The sequence below is a fragment of the Tauraco erythrolophus genome, chromosome 18 (genome assembly GCF_009769465.1).
Source record: "Tauraco erythrolophus isolate bTauEry1 chromosome 18, bTauEry1.pri, whole genome shotgun sequence".
NCBI lineage: Eukaryota > Metazoa > Chordata > Aves > Musophagiformes > Musophagidae > Tauraco > Tauraco erythrolophus.
Window position 1 is genome coordinate 14,594,785 of NC_141482.1, and position 26,101 is coordinate 14,620,885.

Consider the following 26,101-nt stretch of genomic DNA (forward strand, 5'->3'; position numbering starts at 1 on the left):
AAACGCGGGGGGGCTCTGCAGCCCAGCCCGGGACGCTCTCCCTCCCTCCCCTCCCCGGGCCCCGGTTTGGGGACCGAGCTGGGGTTGCAAAACCCACCTGGGCGGCGGGGAGCGGGGAGGGGCGCCGAGCCGAGGAGCCGCCCCCCCACCCCGGAGCCGGGGGAAGGCAGCGGCCGCGCCGGCAGCGCCGGTGGGGGGTGCGCGGCGGCCGGCGGTGCGGCAGCTCCCGGCGCGGCTGTGCCAGGCGGCGGGGGGGGGGGGGCTGTGAGTGGGGGGGCGTGAGTGGGGGGGGGCGGTGCGTGTATGGGTGCGGAGAGGCTCCTGCCCTGCCGGGGCACATCTGGGCGCCGGGGAGCTGCAGGGAGGAGAGAGCCGGAGCTGCGGGCTGCTCCGGGCGGGAGGGCGTGCGGGGGGGTGTGTGTCTCGCACACGCACCCGCACACGCGCGGCAGCGGAGGCGCCTCCTCCCCGCCGCATTAAAACGAGCCAAGTTTCCACGCCGGGGGCAGCGGCACGTCGGGGCGCGGCGGCGGGACCGAGCGCGGCGCCGGGCGGTGCTGCGGCCCCGGCGGGGCCGGCCCGGCCCCGGGGATGCACCCGAACGCCACGGCCCCGGCCGCGCCGGGCGGCCCCCTCCACCTGCAGCCCAGCGGCTATGCCAACGCTTCCAACCGCTCCGACCTGCTTCCCAAAGCGCCCGACGAGGAGGACCTGGACGTCAACACCGACATCTACTCCAAAGTGATGGTGACCGTCATCTACTTGGCTCTTTTCTTGGTGGGCACCGTGGGTAACTCCATCACGGCGTACACGCTGGTGCGCAAGAAGTCGCTGCAGAACCTACAGAGCACCGTGCACTACCACCTGGCCAGCCTCGCCTTCTCCGACCTCCTCATCTTCCTCCTCTGCATGCCCATCGAGCTCTACAACTTCATCTGGGTCCATCACCCCTGGGCTTTCGGGGGGGTCGTCTGCAAGGGCTACTACTTCCTCCGGGACGCCTGCACCTACGCCACGGCACTCAACATCGCCAGTCTCAGCGTGGAGCGCTACATGGCCATCTGCCACCCCTTCAAAGCCAAGAGCATCATGTCCCGCAGCCGCACCAAGAAGTTCATTAGCTGCATCTGGATCGCCTCCTTCCTCCTCGCCATCCCCATGATCTTCACCATGGGGGAGATCTATGGCAAGGACCAGAATCCCGACTCCCTCATCTGCACCACCATCGTGGACGCCTCCACGCTGAAGACGGTCATCCAGGTGAGGATCACCGGGGCTTCCCGAGCAGCCGGGGCCGGGCAGCCGCCTCCTTCCCCGGGCTCGGATGGCCAAACTTTGCGGAGACGGGCGGGGCAGGAGGGGAGGGTTAGGCGGGGGGGACCGGCTCGGGAAGGGGGGTGTCCCGGGTAGCCCTGACGGGGCGGACCGGCCCGGGATGCGGGCAGGCGAGATTTGGGGGTCAGGGGGGATGTGTGTCTCGGCTCCGGTTGATGTGCGCTATCCCTCTCCTGCCCCACAGAGAGAACTGAGACCCTGCACCGGGGTAAATCTTGCACCGCGGTTAATCCGGCCCCGGGCCGGTGCAAGTCCCTCCCCTATCCCCGGAGCTCCTCTCCCGGCTCCCTGAGACCACGCTGTCCTGGACCGGGAGCCCCATGTGCTGCAGACCCCGGGGCAGCCGGGCCCCGCTCTGCCGTCTCGCTCGGCTGCCCCGGGGAGCCGCGGAGCGGGGATGCTCAGGTCCTCCCCAAATGTGGCAGTTCATGGCCAGAAAACCCACAAATCTCCACCCTTTCTCTGCATCTTCTGCATCTCCTTCCCTTCCGCTGGAAAGCGGCCAGCAAGAGCGAGGAAAATGAAAAACATCTCTCCCCCTCTCCCAATTTCTCGAGTTGAGCCAGAGCCTGTTTCCTCTGTGCGGTGACAGATCCTAATTTCAGAAAGTTTTGGGAACCGGGTGCAGCATGGGCATCCCAAAAGGAACTGCATCTTCAAAGGTAGAGGCTGGTGTTTTTGCTGTTTTGGGGAAATTCAGAGCTGGTTTAACTAGCAGACCCCTCTTGACTTCAGAAGGGCTTTGCTGGTCTCCACGTACAGTTTAGTCTGACACATCCATGCATGGAAAGGATTTCAGCATCAACACTTGCTGCGCTCCAGTGCTCTGAGGGGTTGAGGCATTTGTTTACTGGAGCATTAGGCTTGAAAAATGTAAGAGACATGGAAGGAGAGATGGAAAGAGCAAGACACCAGCCTCCGTAGTCCCTTTGCTGCCAGGCTCACATGTGGTAGCTTCTCAATCTTTTACTTTGAACATGAATTTCAGGTGGGTTTAATCAGTGGCCAATTAGAATTTAAAACTGTGTTAGTACTAAAAGCCTTTGAGATGCTCCCACAGTTAAAGGGAGGGAACTTAAATGGAAACAAATCAGGCTCGTTTCTCCCACTAAAAGCAGGTGAGGGTATGTGCGATTAGATTTAAGCCCAGGGCCTGTAGATGTTTAGATGTTTCTCCAAGTTTCCCCTCTGGACTGCTCCAGTAAACCAAAATCCACCCTCACAGAAACTCTGGATTCCCTCTGAGTTTTGTCTTGATACCTAACTTTTGTCCTGAGATGATGGGGGCTGTATTTCTCCTGAAGGTGCTTTGTAGACTTTGTCAGTGGCAGCCCAGTGTACGTAACCCAAATTCTCTACTCTCTAAGGAGACGTGAGCCATCTGATTTGAGAATGATGTGGCTGAAATGTATTATTTCTAGTTGTCTTCTTTTTAGGATTAAACTGATGCTCATTGTTACCATGATAGGGCTAAAAAGAGAGGATTATTTCCTAGCCAGGTCTTTGGAGATTACAGTTTAAACAATTCTCAACAGTCATCTTGCTATTTGGGCTATACTTTATGCTGTTACCCAAGGAAGAAGTAGGCAGAAGCGAATGCACAGTATGTGAACTTCACCTGGGGGCTTTTCTTCGTGTATTTTCTTTTTATTTCACTTATGCTTTAATTTCAAAGTAAAAAGAAAGAGGCAGCTGTTGGGGGGGTAAAAAAAAAAAAACAAAACAAAACAATCCACTGTACTGTTCCTTCTCAGGGGATCTGGCTACAGAAGTAGATTTGCTAAGATAGGAAGGTTGTTTAATGGCTTCGCTCCGTTCCTACGAGCACAGGGAAGCAGCATGGAAGGGGATGCAGGGCCCTGGCCCTGGGAAGGCTCCAGAGTGAATAAGCAAAGCGGCTGCAAGCCAGGTTTGAAGTGCGTTAATGGAAACTGTGGCCCAGCGTGTGAGCGGCCATTCTCACGTCGTGAGCTGGGCAGAGGTTTGAAAAGAGACAAATAATGGAAGAGCTGTGAAAGAAAGGGCAGCGGTAACGTGGAGAGTGATGCAGGAAGGTCTTGCCAGTGGGAAATCTGGAGCCCTGGGCTTTTGCAGTGGATTCAAGGTGCTTTAGAGCAGGTCTTTGCGTCTCTTTGCGTTCGTTTTCTGTCTTTAAATTAAGCAGAGCAACGATGCACTTGCTCGAGCTGGCAAATCACTTGTAATAAATCACTTAACATATTTCACTCCTCTTCCTGTTTGGCAAACTGTCTAAAGCGAATCAGGATTTTTTTTTTGGAAGCCATTAGTTCTCCAAGAGGTTTTATTTGTTGACTGATTGAAAGCCAGTCCCCGAACAGAGCAATTGTAACCATTTATAGATGAAGAGCCCCATGTGAGCTATGGTTCTGCTTGGATCATTGCAGGAGAATGTTCCTCCCTGGACCAGAACAAACTTCCTGGGATGAATATCTGAGTGTATTAATTGAACATACCCCTTTTTGTGAAAAATCCCTCACTGTTTGCTTTTAATATTTAAATTTCAATGGCCGTTTCTGAGTGAAACTAGACTGTGTGTGAACAGACAAGTTTCCTTATGAAAAGAAATGTAATTATTCAAACAACACTTGGCATATTTGGTTCTTGCTCATATTACTCAACTTGTACCACTTCAGCTCCACAACAACTGTAAGAAGTAATTACTGATATTCTTCTAGTAATTACAGATGGCTCAGCACGGCACACACTGATAAGCAGAAAGAGCAATAAATTAGATGTTCTGCAGGGTGTCACCATGATGACCATGATCAATACGCCAGGCACTGCACATCTCGCCTCGTGCCATTGAGAGTAAGCTCTGTGTGGCCTCTGATACTTAATTCTTTAGAACAGTATTGTTTCTCAGCTTTGTTTATCACTGTCCTTGCAGCTGCTTAAATCAGCCTGTGAATCTGGTTTATTATATTTTCTTCATTGTCAAGCTTGCCTCTTACTTCTGTCCATCAGGGACGTCTGGTTTGAATATTGGCATCAGCATGGGATCTGGTAGCAGGAATAAGTCCATTATAGCCACATTATTTAGGTCTAGTTAACACTCTAACTGGCAGACATCCTCTAAACCACATTGCATCCAATGTTAGGTTTTTTTTCCACATAAATTAAACACCGCTTAAAGCCATCCCCATACAAGTAAATTCATGTTTTCATGCCACTTCAACTGGAGGAGGTTTTAAAAGCTGCTTATTGTGGTAGCAACAGATAAGAGACCTCTGAGGCAGAATGAAATGTTTCTCCTGTTCGCTTGTGGGTCAGTACCTGTGGGTTTAGCTTCTTCACAGCTGTGCTTTTGGTTCTGGGGCCATCTCCCCTGAAACAGGAGCCCGCTGAGTGCCCTGTCCCACCACGTGCAGCCCTGTGTGCCATTAGCATCATACACTCTCAGCCCTGTTTTTCAAAAAGGTCTGAATTTTAATGGCCAGATGGCCGAGCAAATTGATTTTCCTTTATTGCTTCTTACTTTCTTACCTTTGTACCTATTTTCTGGAGGGGTCTTTAGTGGAACAGGGAAAAGAGGGGAAGTTGAAAGAATTCCCTACTGTCCTGCTGCACCATCCATCCCAGCACACAGAGTCAGGACCTAAAACTTTTAACTTGGATTGGCACCATGCGAGGGGAGCCTGGGGATGGGCAGATCTCTGCCACCCCATGATTCACAGGAGACAGAGGAACGTGTTGTCCCGCTGGTGTGGCACAGTCTACTTTTGGATGGCTCTGCTGCAAAATGTCCCCTAAGTTATGGCAAGCGCCTGGGTAGGCAGTGTCTCGTATGCTAATGTTTGATTTGCACAGACAGCTGGTGTGAACCCATTTATTAAAACACATGGCAGCAGGCCCTGCGCCTCCATAAGCTGTCACAGCTCCATCAGCTCCAAGTTGCTCATTTGATAGGGCAACTTCTTGGGAAGCACACTGGGAACTCCTCCGGACCTCGTCGTGGTTTGGGTGGACACCTGTTTCGCTGCAGTTCTGCTCTGCATCAGCTCACCCTTGTGTGGCCACAGCTCCCCTATCCCTCCAGATCCCTTGTTTATTACTTTTTATGAAGTCTGCTCATAGTTCAGATGATTTGTAGAATAAATAACTCTGCAGGCAAAACAACCACTTGCCCAAGGAGGTCCTCTGCTTTATTTCTTCTTAAGTTTCTTCTCGCAATGCCTTTGAAGGAATGTGCCAAAGAGCCTCAGGTCTGAAGGGGATGAGAATGAAGGACCAAGCGTTGGAGCTGGGAGATGTAAGGTGCAGCCTGGCCTCTTGGCATCCCTTACCACGCAGTGACCTGTGCCTTAGTCACCTGGAGTACCCCTTTCTGTTAGCAAGATCTCCTGCTGCCTGGCCTGAGTGGTTCACTGGCCCTCTGTGCACTCTTCTGAGGACATCTGTTCAATTCCCATTTGTCTGAGAGGCCCAGAAAGTCATTAATTCCATGCATGATGTTGCAAACACTCCCTTACACCCTCCTCCGGTGAGGAGCACCGCAGCAGGGTGGTGCGATGAGCTTTCAGCCACGATGGCACATGGTCGGTGCCATGGGCAGCCGGGCTCTGCCCACCGGCAGATCCGTGGTGCTCTGTAAATAAACATGACAAGCATTTCTCTGTCGTACACAAAAATAACAGCCCATAAACCCAAATGGCTGAATTCTCTCCAGGTTTGCTGGCAAATCATATCCAGGATTAGTCAATGGCTGCAGTTCAGGAATTCTGCGTTTATAGTGATGTTGACTAGAGGAATTGAAGTTGGTCTCTTTTCCTTCGGTCACAGCCAAATTCCTACTACAGCTTTTAATAACAGTGCTGGTTTAAATCACTCACTGCCGTTCCACGCGATGATAATCCCACCCATTGGGTCTGGCTGATAAAACTATTTTGGCTGCACCCACGGGATCTCTGCCCACCGGAGAAGTCCGTGCGTGGCTGCCGCTAAACCCTCCAGCGACTCAACAGATCAGCACCTTCGTGGCAGGACCATGTCCCACGACTGGTGTCCTGTCAGGTCAAGGTGCCACCAGCCCCTCACGTAGTCCAGAAAATGAAGATGTTGGTGTTTAAGTGTGTCTGGACCCGTCCCTGCAGTGATGGAGAGGGATGCCCACCCAGGGTGGGGGATGCCCACCTGCGGTAGCATGAGCATCCCTAAAAAACTGTCTTTTTTTCCACAGGCAACGCGGGGAGCCCAGGGCTTTAACTCAGCATATGCGTGACAGCCCAGCCTGCCTAATCCCAGCCCGTTTACACTGCGGTCCGTCTTGCAGCTAGATCTAAATTAAATAAGCTCTTGTGTTCATTGCTTTACATAACCACTCGGCCTGCTGTGTTTTGCCAGTTCTTACGTAATTTCTTCTTTTTTTTTTTTTTTCCCCTCAATTGATTTTAATTCACTTGATTTCTTTTCCCTCCCCCTTCCTGAGATGTCGGCTGGAGGGATAATAAAAGGAGGAGGAAATGTGGCCGATCAATTTAGCTCTTAGGTCCTCCTCTCACCAGCAGTTTGTAAAGGCAGAAGAGACGAAGGTAATCTAGTGGTTCCTCTTCCCAGAGGAAAAAAAAAAACAACAAACCTGCAGCTGCCTTTAATCTTCTTGCAGATCATTTAAAACAGCTATTTAATTGTCTTCTCCCTCCCTCCCTCCCTCCTTCCCCTTAAAGGCTTTTACTATCGTCTCTGTGCAGCATCTGCTCGAGACTCGCAGATGGCACTTTCGCTTTCTGACGTTTAGAAATGCTTCTGTGTCCTGCCCGACGGGCAGCATCCCACCACGGATGCATGATGTGCAGAGCAGGCTTTGGGTTTCGACGGCATCACCATCACAGTTTTCCTTGCTGGGAAATGACTCCTTGCCAAGGGGCACGGGGCAGTGGCTCAGCAGAGGTCCCTGGAGAGGCTGGGGAGTGTGGTGGGCTCCAGAGCTGACCAGGTGGGACGGTCATGAGCTTCGTGGCCATCTGGCCCTAAAGCAGGTAACAGTAGATGGCAAACCCAACAGCCTCCGTGCTGACACCCCTCATTCTGCTCTCATTAGGCAGATGGAGCTACGTTATTGCATTCCCAACCTGTCGGGTTGCTCTCCGGTAAAAGCCACTTGTGCTGTGTGAAGCTGGAGATGCTTCCAACGCCTGTCCTCCCCGTATCTCCATACCTTGCGTCCTTCTCACAGCACCTTCAGTCTGGCATGGCAGAGAAAAGCAGATGATAAGTTCTGAGCTTTCCCAGCCTTTTTCCTTCTTTTGCACCCTGCAGTCTCCTGCCTGGTGTGACCATCTGAGACCAGTCCAGTCTCAGCTGCTGATCCTTATCACCCTCTGCAAGGACACATCTGAGCAGGTTACTTGGCCAAGCCGATCTCCTGGTTTCATGAAGAGCTGCCTTTCTCTGAGTGATAAATTTTGCTGCCTTTATTATGGAATTTGAGTTGATATTTCTAAAATTCCCTTACAAAATGACAAGTGTCCTTGCTAATCCCAAACCACTTTGAAATGCAAGCCAAAAGCTCTTTGCATGAGAATTAGTGCCAGTCTGGCATCACATGGCTGGTGGCACCTCCCCTCCCCGTGCAGAGAGATCATGGAGCTCCTCAAGCATGGCTGGGCATCGCTTCCACCTCTCTTCCCATGGTGCAGAAGGCACCAAGTGCAGGGTCTGCTCTTTGGTGGTGAAAAAGGAGGGAATCTGCAGGGCTGCAGCCAGGAGGGTGGCAGGACATGCCTTGGAGGACAAGGGACAGAACTACTGCACTTGCATGAGCTCTGCCATGGAAAGGGACCTGAGCGAGACACGGGCACAGGGCCACACGCTGCTCCTCTGCCTGGTGGCAGGCACCGAGTCCCCGTGCCGTCCCCTGCCAGGTTGGGCTGATCAGCTCCATTCTGCAATTTTCCATGAGGGTGTTATCACTTGGGAAGGATTTTTTCTTCCCTTAACTGAAACTCTTTCCCACCGACACCAGGCATATTTGGAACTGTCCTATGTTAAAATATAATAAGTTGTCCAGGTACTGCTTCTCTGGGGCCAATTAAAACCTTCTCTCCTTTTTCCTGGAGCTCTTGCCTGGCTTTTGGAGCCTGTAGGATGGTTTCCACTGCAAGAGAAAGGGCTAGCACCGGGTTGTCTTCTCTGACAGAAGCCAATTACAGAGCCAATGCACCAACCCCTAATTTTGGGGCAAGCCGTGGGACTCGAAGAGAAAGTTACAGTCTGTTTGCTGTGGTTTCTGCCATGCAATGGATGTGCTGGTTGTCTTCTCTTCCTGGACAACTCAGCCCTGCTGATGGGTCCTCTCCTGGTCTTGCAGTCTCAGCCTGATGGCTGCTCACCCCCACCTTGGCTCTGCTGCTCAAGGCTTTGCATGGTGGCTAGGAGCAGGAGGAGCAATCTCATCCCTTAACTATCTCATTTTCTTCCTCCTTTAACCTTGAAGAAAGGGGTCTACCAACTTATCAGCTTCACCCAGGCCTGTGGAGCAAAGACCTGCTGCATATCAGCTCTGAATACTTTGATGAAGGATGGCATTTAGCTCAGCAGACCCCTATTTTTGATCGGGACTCCCAGGAGCTAATTAATACAGTCATTGCAATGCCACATCCTATTAATTGTAACATAATCAAGAACAATGCAGGTCTGCAGTGCTGAACCAAATAAATGTGGTCTCAGTACGTGGTAGGACTGTCATATCATCTTGTTCCCTCAGAGAACTTGTTTAATAAATCCATAACTATTTGAGTATGTTCAGTACCAAATTAACCTGCTTTTCCTTCCTATTCTATGATTTTTTCAAAACCATCTGATAAAAATGCAACTCACACAGCCACTGGGAAAGTGGAGCTCTTTGCTCACATCACTCTATTGATTCCTCCTGCAAAGACCTTACATTTTATCCTCACGGGGACAATTTAAACATTTTAATATACTTGTTTCATTTAAAAGAGAAACTCGTAGGATTGAGTTTCCCTCCCCAATGCCCACATTTCATTTTTTATCACTGTCAGTCATGGGCTTATGACATTGTCATACTTACTTGGTCCGTAACTCCAAGTGTGTGAATTGTGGTAAAGCACTGTAGGAGATAGGAGAAATATAGCTTCAGGCTAATAAACAGATGTTTGACCTCAAGATACAATGATGGGGTGATGTGTGTGCCCCAACCACTTAATAGACTGCAGTCACTAACCCAAAGGACACCCTACCCTCAGCTTGGTCTCCTTCATGCCGCTTCGACAGCTCACAGGTGCTTCCCAGCCAGTGCAGGAGAGCTGCAGGATGGAAAATCCCCTGAAAGGGCAAAAAGATATGCAGGAATTTGGTCAGAAAGCATAGCACAGTGCAGCAGCCCAGCAGAGCAGGGCACACAGCCAGCCTGGCCGTCCTGGTCCAGCCCGGAGACCAAGCCATGCCAGGAAACAAATCCTGTAACACCCGAGGCTCCGAGAGACAGAGGAAAACACTGGGGAAAAACAGCAATAAAGTAACTGGTAAGTTCATTGCCCCTTTGGGATTTGTTGTGGGGTTTTTTTCCCCCCTGAAAGTCTAATTGAATTTTCTTTACTCCCCAGTAAAGAAAATTCCTTCTGTACCTCAGCAGTACAAGAGGAGGTTCAGGTACAGCCTCGTGCCTGCACGGTTGTCGTGGAGAAAATCCATAAGTGGAGCGTAGGGACGGGGAGAGGAGAGCAAAGGGGTGGAGGTTTGTGGTTTTGTAGCAGATTGGTTAAAAATAAGCAGGGTCTGAAAGCTGTGCAGGGGGTTAGAGATGGATTAGTGGGCAGGGCAGCACCAGGCAGTCAGGAGGGTGCAGAAATGTGGTGTGATGTTGCGTTGATCATATAGCTTCCTCCAAATATTTCTGGTCTAATCTGTGTCCTGGGGTGGAAGGATGTTTCACATCCATGCTGCCATGCTGTTCACTGCCACAGATACCATGGCTATTCCTGGTGGCTATTCCCAAGTTTGAAGCAAACCAGAATAACCCCAAACCCTTCTATCTTGTGCTCAGCTCTAGGTGGTTGTACCCACCTCGCCCTCCTCCAGCCAAATCAGGCAGCGTCCTCCAACACCACAGAGCAAAGGAGCTGGCACGACTCCTATTTCTTAATAGTTTGCAAACTGCCCGACTCTATAAAAATCACAGTGCTGGCAGCTGTGCTGCTGTGGCACGGCTTGCAGGGAGCATGACAGTTCTCAGGGAGATGGGTGAGTGTTTCCCTGTCTCCCACTGCCCACATCTCCTGAATCCAGGTCACTGAGTGCAGGTGGAAAGCAGGTGTAGGTTGTGTTGCAGGAGCTGAGCCCCTGTGCCCGTGCCACCAGCCGTGCTCGCACTCTCGCTGCTCCTCTGAGCTCAGCCACAGGTGAGACGTGCCAGGGAGGAGAGCTCAGCCCCAAAGCTCTTCCCCCAAGAGCTTGTGCCACAGGGGTCACAGTTCTGCTGCTGGAACGCCCTCTGTTTACTCCAGGGATTTTAATTTTCATCATCAAAACCTTCAGCTCTTTGACTTTAATGCAGTTGAACCCATCTATCACTTCATGTACTCAGAGGCCAGGAGCAATTTTCTTGTTATTTGCCAAAAGTATGTGATGAATTCATCTCAGCGCAGTTGAGCAAAAACTTTTTTCCTTATTGCCAGAAGAGCAAGGCGGACTCTGTTGCTATAATTAAGATGTTTATGTATCAGATGAAAATAGCGATGCACTTGAGGTACTTTGCTGAACATCAGCTCCAGCAAACCTATACTCTGCTCTGCCCAAGCCAAAGTGACCACAATACACCCAGCACTACTAGAGTGTGAGCTGACACTAAAAACCCCACTAAGGGGGTTGATTGCCCCCCAAAATTAGTTTCTCAGGGAACCAATGATGGAAATTGCCACTACCATTTCCTCCAGCAAGTCAGGCAGCCGACCAAATCTGTACAGGTCTCTGATAACAGCTCTCGTGCTTGAGCCTACAGTCAACAGTGGGACAGTGTTTGACTTAAATATGGCCTTTAATTTATTTATAACTGCATATCCAGCACTCGCTATCATATTTAATGCAAATAACATCCAAGTGAAATCCCCACTGAGAGGCACATTATGAAGATTAACAGCCTGGCTTTTCTATTACTCCAGTTTATGCAGTGCTGATTTATGCTTCGTGCTTTATAGGCAAGTGTTAAGAATATTTGAAGCAAGAAATCTACATCTAAGACTGCCATTTTGCAAAAATCAGTGCCCAAAAGCCTGCTTGTGGCTCCACAGCTAAAGGAAAGGACTGGAGGCATAAAAACCTCTGGGAAACGCTGACATCCAGGTAGGCGAGAACCTTGGAAGGTAACCTCCACTAGTCGACCATCTGTGAGGTTTTTATTTCTTTTCATTATACAGCCCACTTTCCTTTTAAACAAGCTGTTAGGAAATTTAATCTCACCAGGTTTAAGATGACACTGAACGTATTCTCATGCCCTGGAATCATCTGGAGCTGTTTTATTGCTTTGTATCTTCATGTGATGAATTTGTCAGGTGTAATGCCGTGGGCTCAGCACCTCATTATGGACTTTATTAATAGGTTTGTGTCTCATCTTCTATCTGAGTCCTTCTCTGTCCCTTCCATCCTCTGGAGAACTGAATGCCCTGCCCAGGTCACTGCCCAAGTTCACTTTTTTTGAAGGAGAAATGTGAGCAACATCACATTGTGAAATGCGACCATACCCATTAGTAGATGCCAGGACAGGAAACAGTTTTGGTTTGCTTTTCACTGTGGACCAGGCTGGCACTCCAGCTCTGCAGAGAAGCTGCTTTGGGCTCCCTCGTGCTGAATAATGCAAAGGGGCTTTCGCAGGACTCTGGCTCTGCGACTTGTGTCGAGACTTGTTTTGACATCGGCTCTGCAGGTTGCCGTCGTGGTGCAGTTCTGAGATGTGCAAAGGAAAGACACAAAACTGGGGGTTTAACCTGCTCCTTGGCTGTTTCAGCAGGGGGGTTTGAGAAGAGCAGGCGGCCATGCGGATAAACAGCCATGGCTGTGTCTGTTGGGACCCCCCAGCCTCTATATGCTTGGTGTTGCACAAACAATATTAGAAAAGAGTGTGTGTGCCAGAGAGCTCACAGCCTAAATAATCATCAGAGCGATGCCACTTGTTCCCTGTGGTGTGGTACAGATGCTGGCTCTGTCACTGGTGCACTTGTTGCTGGCTAAAAGATTTCCTCTTGTTGCAGGGGGGAAGGGAAACCTTCTCCCTGCTTTTCTTTAAGAGGGGTCGTGCAATGGGGAGGCTTCCTTAGGATGGCTGTTCCTCGAGGGCAGTGTTGGGGTATTGAAAGGGAATAACCAGCCCAGCTTTAACTGGAGACAGGTCAACGCGATGGCAGCGTGGCCAGAAACACTGCCTGATCTGCTGGTTGTTTTCCACTAGCATCCTGGAGCCAAGCAAATATAATTTATTCTTTAGTGTCTACTGAGAAAGGGGTTTCGTTTGAAGACACAGCACCAGTGGCTACAATAGCCGTTTTTCTGAGAGTCAAAGAAAATGGCAGAAACCTGTTAGCCCTTATAGCTCGCCCCTAAACACACTCTGCTCAGGAGCGGCAGAAAGCTCAGAATTTCCAGCAAGAGCTTTGTTATAGACACATTTTCCCTTGGTTCATCACCAAGCCAGAGTATGAGGGTCTCTCACTGACAACGTGTCTCGGGGCAGTGCTTCCAGTGAAAAAAAGCCCAAGACACTGTTAGCCAAATAGATGGACTTTTAAAAGGGACCAGGGCAGACAGGTGGCAATAATGTTTACTGTGAGGCTGGTGAGGCACTGGAACAGGTTGCCCAGAGAAGCTGTGTCTGCCCCATCCCTGGAAGTGTTCAAGGCCAGGTTGGATGGGGCTTTGGGCAACCTGGTGTAGTGGAAGGTGTCCCTGCCCATGGCAGGGGGGTTGGAACTAGATGGTCTTTAAGGTCCCTTCCAACCCAAACCGTTCTGTGATTCTATGAATAACAAGAAAACACAAAGAGGCCACAGCTCACAGCACCCAGCTGCCCAAGCTCAGCTCCCAACCACAAACCCATCCCATCTGCCTGCACTCTCCCTGCTCCTCCCAAATCCCATCGGGTCCCATTGATGCTTCCCATGGTCTTGCCCTGTTTCCCCGAGGTTTCAGCTTGGTGCAATCCTTTAGCCACCTGCTCTTTAAATTCACCCTCTCGAGGTTAGAGGGAGACTGGGGGCTAAAGGAGAGGCTGGAGGAAGAGGAGTATTTCGTGTTACAAGCATTGGTAGCACTTTAGAGTAGCTGAGCTGTGTCAGAGGGAGCTACTCTGCTCCTTTGCAAGAAGGCACAGGCGCCTGCTTCACTAGTGATATTAATGCTGGGGGTCCTCTAGGAAAAGAGAAGGAAGATGAAGCATGGCAGGAGCTATTTATTCCAAGAATGAGATGGCAGGTGCATTACCGCTTGCCAGCTCTGTCTCTTCCAGCAAATGAGGTCTCCCAACCCTGTCACTCCCTGCCTACCCCGAGTTCCTCTAAAAAGGCTTAGAGAGAAGTGATCTGCAGGGAATGGCTATATCACAGGGAGACGAGGCAGGTCTTCTACTTTCATGAATGCTTCTCTTTTCCCTCTCCCCCTGCCTCTTTTATCAATGAAGACGTTTTGGGAAAGACTACCACATATATAGTGATGTTAGAGTAGGAAATCCAGCTGTCTTGTGTCTTCATTACCTTGGAACAAGTATGTTTTGGAAAGGGAAAATTGCAAGGCGTATTCTAGAGGTTTTCTCCTATCATGTAGTGTGGTGCTAAATTCCATCTCTTAAATATTGCCCAGGCAAAAGTTGCTTTTAAGGGCCCTCAGGGGCTGCCCCCCTCGTTGCGAGGTTATGTCTCCTTGCTCTTGCGCAAAACACGTTCAAATCCTGTTTCTGTTGTCTGCTCTGAAGGTCGCTGGTTTCTTCTCCATGAAATAATGGAACTTTGTTAAACTCATCAACTATTTAGAGAAAAACATAATTTACTCGGTTTCAATTAAAAGAAAAAAAAACCTAAAGCAATAAAAAACCCCACTGGCAGCCTGTAGAAAAGTTGAAGCAGAGACAAGGGCAGAAACAGGGCAAGAAATGACAGTTTTATGTACCTCCTGCTGGGCGGTGATAGAAGAGGCCTTTGTGCCTGCGAAACAAAACTGGTTTTCTGTTAAAGCACCTATTAACTCAAACTCCACAAGGGCAGCTGCAGCTTTGCAGAGAAGCCGTATGCCAGCGACTGCTGGTATCTGCTCGCCCCGCTCAGCCCGTGCCCCTCCGTGCCTCCCGCTGAACCCAGCTCTTTGCAGAACAGGCAGCGGCCGCTCTCCCTCGGTGCTGTAAATCAGTTCTGGGCCTTCAAATTCAGAAAAAAAAAAAAAAAAAAGAAAAAAAAATCAGGTGATTTTTCAGGAGAAGGAGCTGGTTTGGATGATTTGCATGACTTTTCCTGTTTCCCAGTTTTACGGGGCAGGACCAGCGTGGCTGTGGCTTTTGCTGGGGCTGTGTCTGGTGGGTGCAATCGTGGATTTTCCGTGCAGGCTTGTGCTGTGGGCTGACTCCTTCCTGAGCAGCCCCCATGACGGCAGAGACCAGGTTGTTTTTAAGGCCACGCGTATCGATCCGGCTATAGAGATGATTTTGACTCGTGCCCTGTGGGTGCTGTTGATACCAAATTGAAGCACGGTTGAAAATTTTCTGGGCATTAATTCCTTGTAGCGATGGGCTTGCTTTCCTCTCTGGGAGGTCAGTCCACAGCCGTGTGCTTTATACTAAAGGATTTCTGTCTATTTAAGTCCTACAAATGTCACGTGAGCATGTTTGCAAGACCCACTGGTGTCACATGAAGCCGTTGCATCAGCTCTTCAGACCCAGCAACCCCTCAGGAGCGGTGCTGCCCTTCTGCCAAGAGCCAGCCCAGGTCGGGGGCCTTTCAGGTCAGCATCTTGGCAGCCAGGAAACCACTCAGGTGGAGAATGGGTCCTTCTGCCTGGCTGCTTTCACTTATAAACAGACACCAGTCCCGAACACAGGGTTGATGTCGCAGCGGGGCGAAGCTGGTTTCTTTCCTTGGAGATGGGTGAGCCCAATGCCTCTAGCATCAACCCCATGTCAGCTTGCCAAGGCTGCTTTTGTTGTGCACATGTGTTACACCAACATATCTATTGGCATAAATCATGGACATGCCGTGAACTGACAGGGAAATTCCTGGGAATTCTTCAGGAATGGGTTTAGCAATCAAAGACCTTGTCACCGGTAGTGAAGGGCTGTGCCCGGAAGGTTGACGTGGAGAAAATCCCCCACCCTTCCTGGGAATGAACCCAATGAAAATTACTACCAGCAAACATCAAGGGAAAAAACATGAAAAATTACTTTCTAGCCTGGGAAAGTGGTTGCTTTGACAGAGTTTTCACACCTTCATCCACTACTCCATTGAAGCTTCACTGGAGATAAGCGATCGCATAGAAAACAGGGCTTTTGTGTCCAGTCTCAAAACATGAATTGCAAAGACTGCTGAGGAAAGCAGAGTTATTATCCAGGGAGACAAGAAATTCAGCTGAAAATAAGCATGGCTTTTTCAGTTATAATTCTAGCTGCAACTTGGCAGAAATCTGACTCCAGCCAGGCTGATGGGGCTGGAAATGGGGTAGGTCAGTGATGAAATGTGCATTGGTCACCCCTAAGAAATCAGATTGTTCCAAGACTTTTCTACAAAAATACTTCCATCTTTGCCTTCTGCTCACAACACAGCATTCGACAAAAACGGGATGGTTTTTAGGAGCCCGTGGCTAAGGCAGTAACGTGGATACCAAGCGAGGCTGTCGCCCTGCCAGCCTCTCCCAGCTGCTGGGTAGAGTTTTGTGTTTAAATTGGTTTCAGGTGGATGAGCCAAGCTTGCTGGGAGCACCAGCATCAATCCCATAGCAAAACCGAACCGATTAAATAAACAGAAATTTCCCCGTTATTAGTGCTGTTTAGATAACTTTGAAATGCTCATTATTCAAAGTAAATTAATTACATAAACTTTTCCCCTATTTTTGGCTCCAGAAGGAGTCAGTGAATTTCCTTTTTCAGAGCAGAACATTTGTGCTTTTTGCCATGATTCAGGGAACAGTGTTGTACTTTGAAACCGGTGCGCGGATGATTCACGGTGACACATTTTGTGTTGGCAACGGGCCTCGTCTCGAAAGCCTCAGTACGACGTGTGGTCCGAGCTGTGCCTCTCCAAAATTTGGGCTTGCAGCTGTAGTGACCCTGGGGAAACCGACTGCGATCCCTGGACCACACCGAGACATCTCACTGTTTGCCTTGCAGCTCCTTCAGGTTCAAGTCAGCATCAGAGCTCACTAGGGCTGTCTCTCATCACCTTTTTTAGTTAAAGCACCTCCTAATATTTGTAAGAAGTTTCATGGGTCACTTGGCTTCCAGTTTTTCCTTTCTTTTTCTCTCTTTTTTTTTTTTTTTTCCTGCTTCTATACATGTGTAGAGCTTTTTTGCAGTCACTTAGACCTGCTGAGTCCTGGGCAGCAATGAGGGTGACCATCTTTTTTGGTACCCACTGCTGCTATCTCTCTTCCTCCCCATTCCTTGGCCAGGGACATGAGCCACATTGGTGATGTGACCCAGCTCCATGTCAGGCCATGTTCCTGCACACCCAGGTTTGCATCACGGAACACTTTGTGGTCATCATCTGATTTGGAGCTGTGGGGTTTATTTTTCTTCCTTTTTAATGCAAGACAGGTAACGTGGCAGGAAGGGTTGGAGCATGGGCTGGGACTACTCTCCAGAAGGCTGCCCTTGCTGCACTGGAAGAGAAGTCATTTCCCTCCCTAGTTGTTCCTGGTTTCTATCACTGTAAGTGAGAAGAGAGTGAGTGGTGCAAAAAGTGGTGTGGAAACTCTGCTGTTTAACTCTCTTTTTAGTGTGTTATCTATCAAAGTAATTACATGTAGCTCAGGAACCTCAGACTGCTGCAACAATATCATTCTCCCATAACATTATCATTATCCTGTACCTTTTCTATTCCCATCTGATTAGAACGTTATTGTTTCATTCATGTTAGTTTGCATTTTAAATAAGGAGATAGGGACAGAGTGGCTGATCGGTAACTTATTCTCTGCGTGGGTAAAGATGAGCATTAATCACCCTGTCGTACTCATGCTTTCTCTTTCCTTATTCATCTCAGACATCAAATCGAAAATAAAGGGGAGAAGAAGCCTGGATCTTGATGGCACTTGGTATGTTTCCTCCGTTGGGTCTCGGGGAGGGTCGGTGACGTGCCCATGCTGGATACTGGAGTAGTCACTGGCTGCGCATGAGCTACATTTTGAGGAACGAGGGAACTTTCATCCCAAAACGAAGCTCTGATTTGGAATTTAATGTGCTTCCATTGCCTGTTCCCTTTAATTTTCATTACATGTTTTAGCACTTCCATGCACCTGTCTCTTTGGTGTGTCAAGGCAGGGGAGGCAGGAGAGCGAGACTGGGTGTTTCTGCAAACAACATAATCTGAAATAATCTTCAGGGGCTCAGCAGCCCCTTTCTGCCTTTGTTTGCTCCCGAAAGGGCTGGCATGCAGCAGGACACATCCCACCGCCCTTGGGAGGCTCAGCAGCCGCGGGCTCCATCGCCCTTCCCCGCTCCTGGGACACAAAGCACATCAGCCACGGCAGAGATGATGGATGGAGCTCTGGGCACGTCAAACGGGAGCGGAGGTGCAATACTCAACACGGCTGGCTTTTGAGGTGGGGAGCTGGAATCTGATCACTTAAAATCTCCCCTGCTCCAGGTGTTTCTGTAGCCCTGAAGCATGTGTGCTCTTGTAGGGTATTTTTAGCAAATTTAAGTTTACTGAAGGTCACAGAGAAGTAGAGCATCAGCATCTGGAAGAGCTGTCATTCCACTTCCAGTCTAGCAGGAGTAACACATTGACTTATTTATGAGAGCAGTCAGCTCCCTTCTCTCTGTGTGTAACAATCTGCTTTACCTCTCCCAGCACAGAGAAATAGTTTTATTGTTGACAATTCTGTGTCCTTAATAAAACCTTAAAGCAAGTTAAGCAAGATTTGAGGGAAATGGAAATGTTCCCAGATATTATTATTTTTTTCATTCTTTCCAAAATATATCACTCTTTCACTGTCTAAACCACCGAACAACAATCATTGCTCTGGCCAAAAGGAGGGGGAGGAAAGTATTTTGCAAAACATGAAGACTTCGGGATAAACCCTTGGCCCCAGCAATTCCCAGTGGCTGTGCAAGCCTTTGGGCATTAATGCCATGCTCACATTTGCCAGTTTTCTCTTATTTTGGATCTAGTTCCATCTTCCTCCTTGGGAGGGGGACTGGCAGGAGAGCAGCATCTCACCAACACTGGCAATTCCCAGTTAGCTTTCCTTTCATCTCTTCTGTGCAGCCCTTCCCTGCAGGAGTAAAGGACCCTGAATGCACAGGAAACATCGAGCAATTCATTAAATCTTGCAAGACAACATCCAAATATTTTATTCCCAGTAGGACAAGCTGAATCTGTTGGCTGAAAAATGCCCGTGTCAAGAATGACTAATCTCAACCCACGATACCTGGAAAATGAAGATATTTGATGCTCCCTGCAGAGAAAGATTCATCAAAATGGCAGGAGTTGCTCAACCAGCATGAAGAGGGAGAGTGCAAGCCGTGACAGCACTATCTGGCTTATTTATGTCATTGTGTTATGTCGTTGTGTGTTGACGCTATTGAGAGGCATCTGGGAGAGGACACGGGGAGAAGTGTCCCTGGCCAAGCTGCCCTGGGCACATCGCAGGGTCCCACCTGCATCCTCCAACCCTGAAGGACCTTCCCTGGGGCTGTGGTTACAGCAGCTCCAAATATTTTATTCCAGGCCCAAAACAGAGCTTGAGTGGCCAAGGATGAAAAATCAGAAGCAACAGGGAAGGGAGGGTGAAAAAGAAGCTAAGGAGAGAAGAAATTAGGGCTGCTCATGCTGTGAGGGCTGCCCGTGCTGTGCCTACCTGTCCCTGGGTAGGTGCACGTGCTGCTAGTGCAGGCTGCAACCGCTGGGACTGAGTGATTCCTGCCTGGTGCTGAGCTCTACCCTGAGCACATCCTAAGTCCATCGAGACCTTGGCATGGCCTTGCGTAGCCAGGGAATGAGGATTCACCAGGACCTCTTGGGGTCCCACACATCCACTTAATTTTTACCTTCTTTCCTGGCCATCCGTGATGAGTTTTGGCCATCAGAGGTTTTTTTCAAGACAAGACCAATATCCTTCAGACCAATATCCTCCAGACCAATATCCTTACGTCTTCAGCAGCCAGAAGAGCTGGTTGTTGCACGAAGATTCCGTGCCATGGCTGCGTGAGCCTTGCCTTCCCCCAAAGGGTGGAGAGCCTAATCTGTGCAGGACAGTGAGGTCATAAAATGATGATAAGCATCAGAAATGCTAATGACCAAGCATTCATAAGATTTTTCTGATAATCTAACAATTTCCTAAGCTGAGCTGGGTGGCAAGGGGCTGTGGCTGGAGAGATGCTAAGAAAGGAGGATTGCAGCAAAAGGTTGAGTTGGTGCCTCTTCCCATCTCTAACCATTAGAAGTGTCTTGAGATTTTAGGCACTGTGACCTGGTCCCAGTCCTCTGCGTGTGGCTGGTACCGTGTCTGGCATACTCAAGGCCCACTGTGAGATGGATTATCAGCTTGAAAAAACTGGTATTGCCCTGCTGAGTTCAGTTCACGTTCCTGTGGTGCCACAGTTTATATCTGTTGGGGATCTGTGCAAAATGCTCCTCAGCTCAGAAATCATGAATCCTCCAGGCACGTATCCCATCCATCCCTGCCTTACAGGGAAGGGAGCTGGTCCAGCTAGTTGGAGTCCTTGGCTTGAGGCTGTGCCTTGCTCATGGCAGAGCAAGCCCAGCCCAGCCTGCTCTTTCCACGTACCACAGGCTTGTGACTCCTCTTGCAGTTTTCCTTGTGACTGTTTTTCATCCTCATCAGCTGTGTTTTAACTGCAGAGGCTATTTCCTGAACGTTGGGAGCCAGGAAGTCATCTGCCAGAGATAACTGGTGCTTTTCATAGATTTCATAGATTTCATAGATTTTCTAGGTTGGAAAAGACCTTAGAGATCACCCACTCCAACCGTCCTTAATCTCCCATTAAACCATATCCCTAAGTAGTTCATCCACCCTTTTCTTAAACACATCCAGGGATGGTGACTCAACCACGTCCCTGAACAGCCTATTCCAGTGACTGACAACCCTTTCAGAGAAGAAATACTTCCTAACATCCAACCTGAATCTCCCCTGACTAAGCTTATACCCATTTCCTCTTGTTCTGTCACCCATCACTAATGTAAAGAGCCCTTCCCCCACCTCCCCACCATCTTTTCTCAAGTATTTGTAGGCCGTAATCAGGTCTCCCCTCAGCCTCCTCTTCTCCAGGCTAAACAGCCCCAACTCCCTCAGCCGCTCCTCATAAGTTTTATTTTCCAGCCCCTTGACCAGTTTAGTCGCCCTTCTTTGGACTCGCTCCAGGAGCTCAATATCTCTCTTAAAGTGAGGGGCCCAAAACTGGACACAATATTCCAGCAGCTGGCTAGAAAGAATCCCCGTTTGTACACCAATCTTCCAATGGCCTTTATTTTTTTGATCTGATGGAAGTCAGGAAAGAAAAAAATTACTGAAGTGAAGCTCCATTACTTCTTCCTGTCATAAAGATGAGACATAATCACCTCTGGCTTGATGAACTTGCTGCTTTCATGATCCAATGTACCTACTTCATTTAGGAACGGGGGGATCTCTGTGCTTCTGTCATCCATTGACTGACAGAGCCTGCGAACAGAGCAGTGTGGGTTTGCCATTAATTACAATTTACAAACACTTTGTGTTAGATGAAGGGACTAAGTGGAAAGGGCAGTGAATGAGTGTGTTCAGAGCTACAGGGACTGCCCATCCAGCTACAGCACAGACCAGTCCCAAAAGCTGGTTTGAACCTAGTTGGCTGTGGGTCTCCCACTCTTACCCACTCATTTCTCATGTGCACCAAATTAGATGAAATTACGATATAGGAAAGGTTTTGTACTGAGCTGTAGAATGTTAATAAATCACCAGGAAATGCTAAAGTAACATGGCATGAGGTTTTTAAAGTAGCACACAAGTGACATGGCAGCGTAATGATCCTTAGTTTTATTCTGTATAAACTATGAGGCCTAATACAGCCCAGGCTATTCAGGGCCCCTCACCAAGACAGACCATTTCCTCCTCCTTTGTTTCAGTCCAGATGAACTTCCTTCCTTCCAATACTGCATTTTTCTTTTTTTTTTTTTTTTTGTGGCCAAAATATTCTGAAGGCACTGTTGGTTCACTTTTGAAAACAAGGTTGTCTTTCTGTCACAAGCTCTGCACCCAAATGCTGAGCCTCACAAAAGCATGGATGTTTTGGGAGAAATCTTGACCTTCTGTTTGATGTTAGGAGCCTGGAAAGATGTTGGATAAGCAGACTCCAGAATGAGATCAAAGCAGGTGAATGACCTCAATGGCACATTGTGTAGAAAGAAGGCATGAAAAGCTGGAGCGGAGTGAATGCATGGGGCCATGAAGACTTGCAACATCCACCCACGATGTCCAATGAAGTTTTGAAGTCTGATGGTGGGTTTTCTGCCTGAAGTGGGCACTATGTTTGTGTTTATGGGGATGCCAGCCTGATTTCATTGATTAGATTTTGATGGTACATCTTGCTTGCCATGGGTATGAATGGTCCAGAGCTCGTTAGTCAGGGTAACGTAGTCTGGACAACCATCAAGACGGGCTTGGCTGAAAAGCCGGAGACTTTAAGCTAAAATGTACTTCATCACTATAATTATTTTCATGAAAAATGCCAGTTCTTACTAAACAATTGGCTGTCATAATTGTCTCTAAAGCTGTCATTACCAAGGAGTCAGCTGTCACTTGCATAGATGTGCTTCTGGAGATGTTTCTGCCTAATTTTAATGAAATTGCCCAGCAGAGTATTGCTACAGAATACAGAGATAGCCCTGGGGCGCAGAGGAGGGCGATCCATCTCTGCCCTGGCTTTCCCCAGCTGCTGGTGTGGTCTCTCCAGGCTGCTGCAGCAGGAGAAGCTGATCCTCCCTGCTGATCTTATTCATTCTTTAGTGCTTGTCACAGGAAAACTGGGATCGAAGATCGTGGGGATGCATCTTCCCATGGCAAGAGCTATATTGCTGCTTCCAGCACTCATGGGCTGGAGACACTATTTCTCCTTCATCCTCTCTTTCCACTGGAGATGTTCCTCCTGCGCTTGGGAGAGCAATGGGGTTTGTGGTTTCGTAGCAAAATAAGTCATTTTCAAAGGAAAAAACATGTTTGGGTCAAACCAAGAAAAATGGATTAAGAAATTTATCAGGGATGAGATAATCAAAGCAATTAATTTGGGGTTGACCTACAGCACTTTGTTTGCAAATAAAACATCTAGTTTGAGCTGAGGTGCATCACCTTGCTTCATTTTTTTGCTTATAACCTGTCGTCTTCTTTCTTTTTTAGCTTAGCACAGTTCTGAAATAAAACAGAAGTTCAGCATGCTTTTTATACTTGGTATTTTGAAATGAAATGTGTTAGTGTTTCCAGAGAGAAAGCAAGTGTTTATTTGAAAACACTGAAATAGTTCAACACTTCCCCCCTTTTTTTTGTCAATACTGTTTATTGAATTATAACATGAATCCTCAAGTAGCTTTTGGTTTCCTTCCAAAAATTCATTTTTCTTCAAATTCACTGTTCTCAGAAGAAAATCAGCTGTCTATAACTGCTGTATACTTAAGCAAGGGCAGAATCCTGTACCTCCAGGCTGTTAACAACCCATCCTTCTGTGTCAGCCTTCACCTGGGTGACTCGTGTGAGTTGCTGGAGCTTCAACCAAGCATCTCCAGAAGTAAGAGCACAGCGTGTTACCCCTTACTTTAGAGCCCTCATTCTGTAGGAGGGGGCCTTTTGCAGCGAGGGCAGCAACTCACAAGTGACAACACAGGTATAATGAGCATCACAGGGTACAAGATGTGCTCTTTCTCTTAATCATGGCAATTAGGACTGCTTCAATTATTAGAAACTCCTTACAGGACAAAGACATTTTTCAGTTGTTTCTATAACTTGTATTCCTGCGTCTAGTTGATCTCTCTCCTTTTCATTACCCTGCGACAGCGTGTAATATATCCTGAAATGCACAAAGCTTTTAAATTCTCCTAACAGATCTCCCTGGTTATGCTTTTCTTAGAGCCTTCGTTGTCTCACTGCGCTGAGACAAGGCATGTCTGATTTGGCTTTGTTAACACCAAGCCAGGTTCAACTTCTTTAATGCATAATAAATGGGTAAACATAGACATAAATTGTCTCCTAAAAGTGAGGCACAGTCTTCTTGGCATTCTCTCTTGATTTATTTTGTTTAAAGGATCTGTCTTCCAGTTTGTCTTTTTTTGAGCCTGCTCCCATTCCTTCACTGCTAAAGATCAAATGTGTTTCCTTGTCTGTGCCAGGCACATACCAGGAAGATCATGGAGGAGGAGTATTTAATAAGGTTTCTAATAGACTTTAAATATAATAACTCACATAGCACTCAAATGGTTGGTACTTCTCCCCCTTTATGTTTGGTTCAGGCTCTTTATTTTTGTTCTCAGGTTGTGAGACTGACTGTATCATTAAAGATCAGACAAATCCCTTTTTTCCCTCTCTATGATCCCTGCTTTACCAAGAGCTGTGCAGCAGAGCAGAACTTCTGAATGACTTTTCGACAAGCCCCAGCCACATCCTTGCCTGTGAAACATCTTGACGTGCTCAAAATAGGTTCGAACTCTACCTTTGCAATTAAAGCTGGTCCTGGTATCGCACACACGCATTTGTACAAAAAGCCATTTCTTCATACCAAAGGAGAAAAGATCAGAGGAGGTGGTGTCAAAATTATCCTATAGAGCTATTGCAGAGCCAACAGCCTTGGCCGCTTGTAGCAACTGCAGCTGCAGAGCCCTGGCTGTACTGCCCATGGGTCTGGGGTGAGCGAGGAGTGACCTACACATCTCAGCTCCCTCGTATGAGCTGTGAACCTGATCGAGTGGTCAAAGTTGGCATAACCCTGTCATTGTAGCTATGCTTTTCCAAATTAAGCTGTGCAGGAAATAGCAGGTGAAGAAGCAGCTGTAAGTAATGGAAAAGAGAGGTATTTTCAAAAACAGGCTGGGTACCCTCAGAGGGGGATTGCAGGGTGATTGGGGCCAGGGATGGAAAGTTGCTACATGAACAAATAAAAAGGACAATATCAAATAGAGTTGGATCTGAAATGAGATGACTAGCATGAAGATAACCAGCAGCAGACCCTGTAAGATTCAGATGGTCAGGGAAGACAACGAGAGAAGGCAGGAGTAATGCACCTGGATGTGGAGATGTCTGGATCTGGGTGACTCAGCCATGGCACCTTGTTTGTGTAAGCAAGGAGAAGCTGCATGTCTAAAACGTGCCCAAAGGAAAACATTTGCAGCAGTGATGAAGTGATGCACAGCACATCCTCTGGGCTGGCTGAGATCTGGCTCTGCTTTGGCGATTGTCCTCTCCTATCACTCCCGTGTTGATTGTAAACAACAGCCCAGCAGGGAGTTGAGTCTTGAGAACGTTTAATTTCTATTTTAAACAAAATCAAGTGATGCTTCCCTGAGCTGGTAATTCAATACAAGCTAAATGGAGGGAATGACTCACATCAGTGCTTCCCATTCCCACCAGCTTTACCTGCAGTGCTTTACCTTTATCAGCTCCATTTAACTGCGTCAGGCAGGAAGGAAACATTTACATCCTTGCTTACACCTATTTTTGAAGACATTTAAAAGATGAGAGACAATCAAAAGGAAAACGTGCTACCACTCTTCTTGCTTTGCCCATGATGCCACCCTTGCTGAGCCTCATTTTCCCAAGACATTATGACCCATTGCTTCACAAGAGAGATCAGAGTTCGGTGTAAAACAAGCACTCACCTTCATTCTTACACATCCTCCTCCTCCTTCAGCATTTGCAGTGGCAGCGAAATAATTGTGGACATGGATGTTTTAATTTCCATTACTTGGTTTCAGAGTTAGCAACATGAGGCAATTAGAAGAGTTGCTTCTCCAAGGAACCGCAAATTCCTTTAAACAACCATGAACATCACTAGCAGGCCAAATTCTCTCTGCATTGGTGAAATGGCATGCTTTGTTCCTGAAATCTCAATTTTGCTTTATTAATTTATAATATCCACACACTCAGTATGCCGGCCTCGCATTTTGGCTCCCCTGAGGATGTTTTTACTGCCTTAGTCAAAGCAATATTACTGGAGTTAGATTGAGGTATGGAAAGTCAGACTTCCCAGGGTCACTTGAAGGTTTCATTTAAAAATAAACCTTGCTAGAACACAGAGAAGGTAATTGTGAAAATGCTTGTGAAGAAGCTTGAGGTTTAGATCAGATCTAGTTATTTTCCACCTCCATTTATTCCCCTGAAAAACGATAATAATACAAACTTTCTTCTACCCAGAAGGAAACGGACAGTTTTGGTTAATCATAGAATCATAGAATGGGTTGGGTTGGAAGGGACCTTAAAGATCACCTAGTTCCAGCCCCCCTAGATCAGGTTACTCAAAGCCTTATCCAACCTGGCCGTGAACACTTCCAGGGATGGGACATCCACAACTTCTCTGGAATCACTTAATAAATTATGTAATGTCTTTGTCCATAAAACGTTGAAT

At 48.1% G+C, this 26,101-nt stretch overlaps 1 protein-coding gene across 1 annotated transcript in view; it reads left to right on the top strand.

Annotated features, from left to right (window-relative positions):
• Positions 1-591: 591 nt before the first annotated feature.
• The window catches only part of NTSR1 (neurotensin receptor 1), a 58,184-nt gene continuing 32,674 nt past the window's right edge, over positions 592-26,101 (top strand). The window contains exon 1 of the mRNA XM_086623060.1: positions 592-1,260. Coding sequence (XP_086479186.1) covers positions 592-1,260 — 669 coding nt within the window. The remainder of the gene's footprint in view (positions 1,261-26,101) is intronic.